The 11,480-nt window shown below is 35.2% G+C and overlaps 1 protein-coding gene and 1 long non-coding RNA gene across 2 annotated transcripts in view; both read left to right on the plus strand.

Annotated features, from left to right (window-relative positions):
- LOC144977523 (uncharacterized) overlaps positions 1-5,884 on the plus strand; it is a 111,286-nt gene extending 105,402 nt beyond the window's left edge. Inside the window, exon 3 of the long non-coding RNA XR_013646324.1 lies at positions 5,315-5,884. This is a non-coding gene — a long non-coding RNA (uncharacterized LOC144977523). The remainder of the gene's footprint in view (positions 1-5,314) is intronic.
- A 949-nt stretch (positions 5,885-6,833) lies between these two features.
- LOC144976267 (histamine H1 receptor-like) lies at positions 6,834-10,672 on the plus strand. The gene is made up of 2 exons (XM_078920457.1): positions 6,834-9,138; positions 9,862-10,672. The coding sequence occupies exon 1, from the start codon at positions 7,024-7,026 to the stop codon at positions 8,653-8,655; it is 1,632 nt and encodes a 543-aa protein (XP_078776583.1). The 5' UTR covers positions 6,834-7,023; the 3' UTR covers positions 8,656-9,138; positions 9,862-10,672.
- The last annotated feature ends 808 nt before the right edge of the window (positions 10,673-11,480 follow it).

The following is an 11,480-nucleotide window of genomic DNA, read 5'->3' on the forward strand; positions in this document are numbered from 1 at the left end:
TAATATGATGGTTGATACATCCATCCATCTTCAAATATATACATCCATTCATCCATCCATCCACACATAAAAACATACATTCATTCATCCATCCATCCATCCACACATAAATACATTCATTCATCCATCCATCCATCCATCCACACATAAATACATTCATTCATCCATCCATCCATCCATCCACACATAAATACATTCATTCATCCATCCATCCATCCACACCATAAATCATTCATTCATCCATCCATCCATCCACACATAAATACATTCATTCATCCATCCATCCATCCACACATAAATACATTCATTCATCCATCCATCCATCCATCCACCCATCCATCCATCCATTCATCCAACCATCCACACATAAAAACATACATTCATTCATCCATCCATCCATCCACACATAAATACATTCATTCATCCATCCATCCATCCACACATAAATACATTCATTCATCCATCCATCCACACATCCATCCATCCATCCATCCATCCATCCATCCATCCACACATAAATACATTCATTCATCCATCCATCCATCCACCCATCCATCCATCCATTCATCCAACCATCCACACATAAAAACATACATTCATTCATCCATCCATCCACACATAAATACATTCATTCATCCATCCATCCATCCACACATAAATACATTCATTCATTCATCCATCCATCCACCCATCCATCCATCCATTCATCCAACCATCCACACATAAAAACATACATTCATTCATCCATCCATCCATCCACACATAAATACATTCATTCATCCATCCATCCATCCACACATAAATACATTCATTCATCCATCCATCCATCCACACATAAATACATTCATTCATCCATCCATCCATCCACCCAGAAATACATCCATTCATCCATCCATCCATCCACACATAAATACATTCATCCATCCATCCATCCATCCACACATAAATACACCCATTCATCCATCCATCCATTCATTCATTCATCCACTCAATCCAAAAACCCCCACAGTCATTTATTCATCAAACCTTCCATCAATCCATCCATTTATAAATTGAACCAAACCGATCACTCTCTATTCTTCCATTTATCAATTTTTCATTCCCCCACGAATCCATCCACCCGTTTCATCATTCTACTCGTCATTTGGACAAAACACATTTTTGCGTATCATTACGCACTACAAACATAGAATTAAAAACTCCAATTTGTCTAATAACATCTTTATCCTCAAGACGTCTAAATATATCTATCTGATATTTGACTAAACCCAATACCCTTTTTTCCACCAATTGTAAATTGTCTTTATCAATCGACATAATATGAAGTAAAAAGTGTTTGTTTGTTTGTTTGTTTTCTTTGTTTGTTTTAATTTGACCAAAATTTTTAAAAGAATGTTTTTCCAGTTTGCATCACCATTCATTCACCAGACATCCGCTGTTCATTAGCAAATATCAACAAGGCTTTGGCTACAGCTACTGGCTTCGCGGTACTGTTTTGTTTTGTTTGGTCTTGTTTTGTTTGTTTTTGTTTGTTTGTTTTTTTTTTGGGTTTTTTTGTTTGTTTTTTTTTTTTTCTTTTTTTTTTAAACCGATTTTTACAATTTTGGCCAGAAAACACGTTTCCTAATATTGATCTATTAAAATGACCCGCATCTTGTCAAAAAACTCTCAAACCTGGGACTTTCTTTAAGTGAGAGATTTTTGTTTTTTTTTTGACAAGATGGTATAGTGCTATTATAGTAATAGATAAAAATAATAATAATATTATAATAATAATAATAATAATAATAATAATAATAATAATAATAATAATAATAATAATAATAATAATAATAATAATAATAATAATAATAATAATATATTGAAGGACGAGTTTGCTGGTCAAATTTAATAAAGACTGTTTTTCCAGTTTGCATCACCATTCATTCACCAGACGTCCCCTGTTCATGAGCAATAAATATCAACAAGGTTTTGGCTACAGCTACTGCTCCGCCGTACTGTTTTGTTTTGTTTGTTTGTTTTTTTTTGTTTTTGTTTTGTTTTTGTCTTGTTTGTTTTTGTTTTGTTTTGTTTTTTTTAAACCGATTTTTACAATTTTGGCTAGAAAACACGTTTCCTAATATTGATCTATTAAAATGACCCACATCTTGTCAAAAACTCTCAAACCTGGGACTTTCTTTAAGTGAGAGTTTTTTCGGTTTTTTTGACAAGATGAGGGCTATTTAGTCGATCGATATAATAATAATAATAATAGTAATAATATAATAAATAATAATAATAATAATAATAATAATAATATAATAATATAATAATAATAAATAATAATAATAATAATAATAATAATAATAATAATAATAAAAATAATAATAATAATATAACAATAATAATATATGAAGGACGAGTTTGCTGGTCAAATCTAATAAAGACTGTTTTTCCAGTTTGCATCACCATTCATTCACCAGACGTCCCCTGTTCATGAGCAATAAATATCAACAAGGTTTTGGCTACAGCTACTGCTCCGCCGTACTGTTTTGTTTTGTTTTGTTTTTGTTTTTTGTTTTTTTTTTTTTTTTGTTTTTTTTAAACCGATTTTTACAATTTTGGCCAGAAAACACGTTTCCTAATATTGATCTATTAAAATTACCCGCATCTTGTCAAAAAGCTCTCAAACCTGCGACTTCCTTTAAGTGAGAGTTTTTTGTTTGTTTTGACAAGATGAGGGCTATTTAGTCGATCGATATAATAATAATAATAATATATTGGAGGACGAGTTTCGTGGTCAAATCTAATAAAGACTGTTTTTCCAGTTTGCATCACCATTCATTCACCAGACGTCCCCTGTTCATGAGCAATAAATATCAACAAGGTTTTGACTACAGCTACTGCTCCGCTGTACTGTTTTGTTTTGTTTTGTTGTTTTTTTGGGGGGGGGGGGTTTTTTGTTTTTTTCTGTTGTTGTTTTTTTTTTTTGGTTTTTTAAACCGATTTTTACAATTTTGGCTAGAAAACACGTTTCCTAATATTGATCTATTAAAATGACCCACATCTTGTCAAAAACTCTCAACCCTGCGACTTCCTTTAAGTGAGAGTTTTTTGTTTGTTTTGACAAGATGAGGGCTATTTAGTCGATCGATATAATAATAATATAATAATAATAATAATAATAATAATAATAATAATAATAATAATAATAATAATAATAATAATAATAATAATAATATATCGATGGACGAGTTTCCTGGTCAAATCTAATAAAGACTGTTTTTCCAGTTTGCATCGCACCATTCATTCACCTGACGTCCCCTGTTCATCATTAGCAATAAATATCAACAAGGTTTTGGCTACAGCTACTGGCTTCGTGGTACTGTTTTGTTTTGTTTGTTTTTGTTTGTTTTGTTTTGTTTTGTTTTTTTTTTTTTTTTTTTTTTTTTTGGGGGGGGGGGTTAAAAACTGATTTTTACAATTTTAGCCAGAAACCGCGTTTTTGAATATTATTGATCGACTAAAATGACCCGCATCTTGTCAAAAAGGCTCAAAACCGGGACTTCTTGGAAGTGGGAGTTTTTGACAAGGTAATAATATAATTGAGCTTTTATATAGCGCAATGTCCACTACACATGCTCAAAGCGCTTTACAAAAGATCGCTAGCGAACAGCAACACTTAACATGTAGAACGTGACATAACGCCTGTTAGGCGATATTACAACTTTTTTTTTCGGATAGAGAAAACGCTGTTACCGGCCAGATACTCGTTTTACACCCCGAGTACGGTGTAAAAATGTGAGTAAAGGTTCTTTTCCAAGGACTCAACTATGCGCCGACCGAGCGGGGCTCAACCCAGGACCTTCCGATCCGATAGCGAGTGTCATACCACAAGATCAGCTTGCCGCAAGATGAGGGCCATTTAATCGATCGATAAAATAGTGAAGGACGGGTTTTCTGGTCAAAATTTTCAAAAATGTCTTCTTTTTTTTTTCAGTGTAAAGATAGTATGCGCTTGGCTAAGAAGCTCATAACATTGCCATCCGGAAGTATAATGGACCAACACACAAAAATGTGTGTATCCATGAACGTTTATAGTCGGGTTAATACAGTTCAGTGAGCATTACTCATAAACGCGGATGGCAAAAAACAATAACAAAGACCTGAGTGACGTCATCTTCGAACTATCTTTAGATAGTATGCGCTTGGCTAAGAAGCTCATAACATTGCCATCCGGAAGTATAACGGACCAACACACAAAACTGTGTGTATCCATGTACGTTTATAGTCAGGTTAATACAGTTCAGTGAGCATTACTCATAAACGCGGATGGCAAAAAAACAATAACAAAGACCTGAGTGACGTCATCTGCATACTATCTATAGGGCCGTACGATAGGGCAGTGCTGCTTGCTGTTAACGTTAGATAAGCGTGAGAAAACGGTCAGCTCGGCCAAGAGCCGCTGCTCACAGTTGCCAGATAGCCTTTTACAGATGATGATAAGGGATGGAGTCATAACAAAGGGGGATAATAAGGACGAAGACAATACAATACAATATTATTATTCTTATTATCAATAGGGGAGATAAGCGGGCGAATGAGCGAGGCATAGTCCTGTAACCTAGGCTGTTATCGTCATTATTATTATTATTATTATTATTATTATTATTATTATTATTATTATTATTATTATTATTATTATTATTATTATTATTATTATTATTATTATTATTATTATTATTATTATTATTATTATTATTATTATTATTATTATTATTATTATTATTATTATTATTATTATTATTATTATTATTATTATTATTATTATTATTATTATTTATTATTTTTAAATATATAATAATAATAATAATAATAATAATAATAATAATCCATCATCATCATCATTATTACCATTAATATTATTATTATTAGCCTACCATCATCAGTATTATTATCATGATTGTTATTATTATTATTATTATTATTAGTAGTAGTAGTAGTAGTAGTAGTAGTAGTAGTAGTAGTAGTAGTAGTGGTAGTAGTAGTAGTAGTAGTAGTAGTAGTAGTAGTAGTAGTAGTAGTAGTAGAAGTTGATGTTGTTGTTGTTGTTGGGTTTTTTTCATCATCATCATCATCATTAGCAGCAACAGCAGTGGCATCTCAGCCAACCTAGTTCAGAAATGTGCCTATTAGAGGTCTACTTTTGCAATGTATGAACTGTACTGCGGCCATAACTACTTTTTAAATAAATCAAGAATAATACTTATAGTACTATTACTCTATAATAATAATATTATACCAATCCCATTCCTATTTTTCTTGTACTTTTCAGATGATTGTCAGCCCAGCTATTTGTCAACGACTTGTATCTGCCTTTGATCCACATCCCATTTTCATTATTAAATATTGACGACATTTAAAAAAGAAAAAAGCAAGCGACGCAGTCATTGATTCATCCCACCACCACCACCACCACCACCGCCACCGCCACCGCCACCACCACAACAACCACCACCACCACCACCACCACCCCGTGCTTTTTCCATCTTTCATTGATCGTCGTCATCGTCATTGTCGTCAGCTGCTGTCGCTAGTCCGTCCGTCTGTCTTATGAATGGCCAACATAATAATGTCTGTGTGTGGTTATCATTGAGAATTGTGGTGTCTGAGAATTCTTGACGTAATCCTTCCAAACAAAACGAATAAAAAAAATCATTGATACATTTCCTCGTTGTTATGCTGGACAGACCTCAGCTGTTGACGCCTCTATCTCTACTTCCGGTGTGACGTCGCCAAAGATAACGGCTTCCATCGCAACGGATATAAACAATACGGCTACAGTAGCTCGTCGTAGGCATTGATTGGATAAAGAAAATTTAAATCGTGAGAGAAAAAAAGAAAATAAGAATAAGACTAATAATAATGATAATAATAATAATAAATAATACAAATAGTTTCCTTGTAACACAGTCCAAACCCTTCCCAATTTTTACTTAATCATCTGAGAACTGACCGAGTTTTTAATATTGCTTTGTGACGAACGATTTTATATAATTTGATTTTGTCTAGATGTACGTTCATCGATAGAGCTTAACATCCATAATTCACAACTCGGAATGTAACCATTATGAAAGGATCTTTTCAGTGCTAATGTTCACTTAATACATTCTTTTTCATTTTGAATATTGGTGATTCATTGGATATTATATTATATCAACCCGTGTTTCATTTTCTGGAATCAAATGTGATATTATGAATTCTGATTTGGAATATACTACAGTTATCTCAAACTATTCCCAAATATTATATCGTGTTATGAAATGACGAGGAATTCAATTAATTAAATAACTCAGCATTCTCTGGGGAAAATTAATCAAAATGCCACGTCATATCTGATTTCACTCGTATGAGGTGGATAATAAAACACGAAAATGCCCTTGGCCTTTGGGAAAAGTGTTGAGTCAATTTGTCCGTGAATAGATAAGTCTTGAGTTTAAAGTTTAGAAAGGTGAATGTGCCACAGACTCTCACTACGTTTATCGTCTTGAGTCAATGATAAAGAAAAAGTTTACAATATTTTGAAAGTATTTGTTTCATAATCTGGACTCTTTGTGATTATCATAAGATAAATAACTTCTTTTCGACGTCAACTGTTTTCATAAAATTCTGGATTTTTTTCATGGATTTTAGATTACTGTGTGTTACTTAGCAACTTCATTCAAATAAGGAGAGTCTACTAATTTATCTTTATAAATAATTATAAATATAAATAATTAAATAATTAGAGAGCACACTCGTGTCTTTCGATTCTGTTTATCTCCATTAGATTTGACTACAAAAAGTTTTTTTTAACATGGCCAAAGTTATTACCATCCCAGTTATTTGTGATCCTGATAAGTAAAGGGCAAGAATAAATGTGTTCATCGGATTATAATAATTATCAACTGAATGTCTTTCGATTCTGAATGTTTAAAAGTTAAAAAGAAATATTCATTGAGTTAAAAGGAGAAAAATAGTCCCCTAAAAAAACTGCATCTCAAAATGGGAACTAGCCCGTCCTCGGCGTCTTTTCCAGAAACGTCTGCAGCATCCCCGTCAGCATCATCCGCCTCGTCATCCTCTTCCCCTAGCTTTTTCCAAATATGGACCTCCACGGTTCCTATGCTGACTATCTGCGTGGCAACCATAGCTGCAAATGGAGCCGTTTTAACGATGTTTGCAAGTCGTCAGGGTCTTCGAAGGTACAAGAATGTTTACTACGGGAGTCTGGCTTTGTCCAACTTTATAATCGGCCTCACTACGCCAGTCAAAATGACCTTCGACCTCAACAGATCATGGCCACTGAACGGAGTGTGCAGGATATTTCAGAGCACACAGCAAGCTTTCATGTACGTGTCGTTTCTAAGTATTTTTCTAATTATCCTGGACAAATGGCGAGCGATGCATTACCCGACTTCCTACCGAGGCAAATCCAGCAAAAAGCTCACCTTGGCAGCCGTTGTTTGGGTGTGGATGATCGGATTAATCGTGTACAGTATTCCTCTGTTTTGGTGGAATTTTGAGCCTAAAGGAAAACTAACGCAAACAAAACGATTTTCCCAATTACCACCTACAACAAATACAGATAATGACATGTTAGATATAAATAACAAAACTGGTAATAGCAATAGTACTACTAACGATGACCCGTCTAACCATAAATCTGTGTTAAGTGTTTATAGTACTAGTTCGTATTGCCCTGAAGGCTATCATTTATATTTCAACACATCTATTCTCTCAACGATCGTACTCTACGTCATACCTCTGATCATCATGTTTTTCTTCGACCTGAGCGTCTACTTAAAAATAAAGTGGAGAAAAAGTGTAGAAGTTCAAAGGTCAACCAGTGTTACCGACACCTATTTTATGACCTTGAAAAAGCCGGCTTTTGACATAGACAATTGTGTCCACCCGCCAAACGACGATCCGGCAAAAGAAGCTTTATTGAAAAACAGTGATTCTAAACCAATTAATAAACATTTAGCTGTCGCCGCTCGCGGGGAGCGAAGACACAGTTCTTTGCCGGCAATTTCCCCCATTATCAAAGGACGTACGTCAAGCGGCAGACGAGTTTCTATGCCGGAAGGAAATTCTAGCGTTGGCGGATGTAGATATGTTGGGCGGAAATGGTCCGGCTGTGTTTCCAACATGAGCGGAAATACATCACCGAATCCCATGGCTAATCTTGGACCCCGTCTTCACAATGAAGATCTCGTGCACGATATTCTTCTGAAGAAAGACAAGAAAATTGCACGGTGTCTTTGTCTAATGCTTGGAGTGATGGTTGCTTGTTGGATTCCCCACGTCGTCGTCGTCATCGTCAATTCTCGTTGCGGATGTGTAACTGCGGGAACTCTCATCGCTACGTCATGGCTATGCCTACTTAGTCACGGGATAAACCCATTTTTATACGTGCTCATGATGCCACAGTTTAAAAATGTCCTGAAACAGTGGCTTATCATGGAGAGAGTGCACGCATTCAAAATGAGAGATACGTTGATTTTGAAAAATCTGCAGCGTAAAATAGCAAGTGAAGAGGATAGCAACACTAAGGATAAAAGTCCTTTACCGAGCACGAAAGAAGCGGAGTTTCATTTGCCGCAGATTGATAAAACAGAAAATAGTTCTGTATGAGTCTGATTATGAGGATTTTGTCATTTTGGTAGTATAAAAGGATATAATACAGTGGAATAATAATAATACCAACATTGCTAAACCGAAGTGATTTGTTGACTTTGAAAAAGGTTGACTTATCCATTATCAATGGAACACGGTTAGATAAAGAACAATTAAAAAACGGGAACATCAGGAGGTGTTGACTTTAAGCAAGAAGTTGACTTTAAGAGTGTTGACTTCATGCAGATTCTACTGTATTGCCTAATATTTGTGTTTTATCAAATATTGAAATCAAGACCATCGGCGTATTAGATAGAAATGAGATTGTTATGGAATGCAGAAAATGACGTGGTAGATTTTATGGAATTTAGAATAACAGAAAGAGTGTGCATAAGATGCTCCAAAAACAGTTGTGTAGACTTTTCTTGAAGGCAACGGATACTCTTAGAAAGAGGAGATGCAAATAATGCTAAGTTTCGTGACAATGACAACTAAAAGCATGTGGACATCTTTTAATGTGTTGAAACCAAACTATGGGAAATGCCCCAAAACATATTGATAAAGCAAACAAAAATAATATACAATACAATATCTATTACTGGCTAATTTTAAATTAGACCAATAGTGTGGACTACGGGTTTATCTAGACCTATAGTGTGGCTTATGGACTAAATTAGACCTATAGTGTGGCTTATGGACTAAACTAGACCAATAATGTGGCCTACAGGTTTATCTAGACATATGGCTTATGCAAATAATGCTAAGTTTCGTGACAATGACAACTAAAAGCATGAAATCAAACTTTTCATATCTTGTCACTTAATGGATTGACGTTGGCTTAATTTTGTGAGAAACAATGAAAACAAAGGCCACTTGGCTCATAATCCATTATAGCAGCAATATTTTGTAAATATCAGCGGGAAAAAACCGACACTGTGGACATCTTTTAGATGTGTTGAAACCAAACTATCGGAAATGCCCCAAAACATATTGATAAAGCAAACAAAAATAATATACAATACAATATCTATTACTGGCTAATTTTAAACTAGACCAATAGTGTGGCCTACGGGTTTATCTAGACCTATAGTGTGGCTTATGGACTAAACTAGACCTATAGTGTGGCTTATGGACTAAACTAGACCAATAATGTGGCCTACAGGTTTATCTAGACATATGGCTTATGCAAATAATGCTAAGTTTCGTGACAATGACAACTAAAAGCATGAAATCAAACTTTTCATATCTTGTCACTTAATGGATTGACGTTGGCTTAATTTTGTGAGAAACAATGAAAACAAAGGCCACTTGGCTCATAATCCATTATAGCAGCAATATTTTGTAAATATCAGCGGAAAAAACCGACACTGTGGACATCTTTTAGATGTGTTGAAACCAAACTATCGGAAATGCCCCAAAACATATTGATAAAGCAAACAAAAATAATATACAATACAATATCTATTACTGGCTAATTTTAAACTAGACCAATAGTGTGGCCTACGGGTTTATCTAGACCTATAGTGTGGCTTATGGACTAAACTAGACCTATAGTGTGGCTTATGGACTAAACTAGACCAATAATGTGGCCTACGGGTTTATCTAGACATATAGCGTGGCTTATGGACTAAACTAGACCAATAGTGTGGCCTATGGGCTAAACTAGACCTATAGTGTGGCGTATGGACTAAAATAGACTAATAGTGTGGCCTACAGGCTAAACTAGACCTATAGTGTGGTCTACGGGTTTATCTAGACCTATAGTGTGGCTTATGGACTAAACTAGACCTATAGTGTGGCTTATGGACTAAACTAGACCAATAATGTGGCCTACGGGTTTATCTAGACATATAGTGTGGCTTATGGACTAAACTAGACCAATAGTGTGGCCTATGGGCTAAACTAGACCTATAGTGTGGCCTATGGACTAAAATAGACCAATTGTGTGGCCTATCGGCTAAACTAGACCAATAGTGTGGCCTACGGGCTAAACTAGACCTATAGTGTGGCCTACAGGCTAAACTAGAACAATAATGTGGCCTACGGGTTTGTCTAGACATATAGTGTGGCTTATGGACTAAACTAGACCAATAGTGTGGCCTATGGGCTAAACTAGACCTATAGTGTGGCCTATGGACTAAAATAGACCAATAGTGTGGCCTATCGGCTCACTAGACCTATAGTGTGGCCTATGGACTAAAATAGACCAATAGTGTGGCCTATCGGCTAAACTAGAACACTAGTGTGGCCTACGGGCTAAAGGAGACTAATGGTGTGGCCTCTGGTGACCTGTCACAGTGATAAGTAATTGATATATGCATTAGTATGGTATAACGTATTGCATAACAATTATAAAATAACATTCCTTACTCATCGAATTCATACTTAAGGTGATCTATTTGCTTATCAACAACGTTCTTAAAGATTCCTCGCATATCCTGAACAGGCGCGGAGAGAGTTCCAAATATCTAAGTTTATGAAAAGTTAAAGAGTGAGCGGGCATATACCCAAATAACCTTGAATTTCAATGATTGGCACGTGATTTCGAATGAACTTTGATCCTGGAACCTGATATTTCCAAGGTGACGCGATGGTCAAACATGGTCATCAGCTGATAGAAGAAATAGGATTCAACAGTCGTAACGTCACTTCTCTCGTAATGACGCATTGTAACTTAGTAACTGGTTCTAAACTATAGGAACAATGGCGGACTCCCTTATGAAATATTTCTCCGACGAGCATAAAAGTGAATCCAGAGAAGAAAAATACTATAAATTTGATCATGTTTTGACTTATAGATTGTGATCACATGAAAGGTTTAAAAGTTCTAGCCAGCATGAAGA

The sequence above is a fragment of the Berghia stephanieae genome, chromosome 7 (assembly GCF_034508935.2).
Source record: "Berghia stephanieae isolate SIO BIC M18660-M18661 chromosome 7, UCSD_Bste_1.3, whole genome shotgun sequence".
In the NCBI taxonomy this organism is placed as follows: domain Eukaryota; kingdom Metazoa; phylum Mollusca; class Gastropoda; order Nudibranchia; family Aeolidiidae; genus Berghia; species Berghia stephanieae.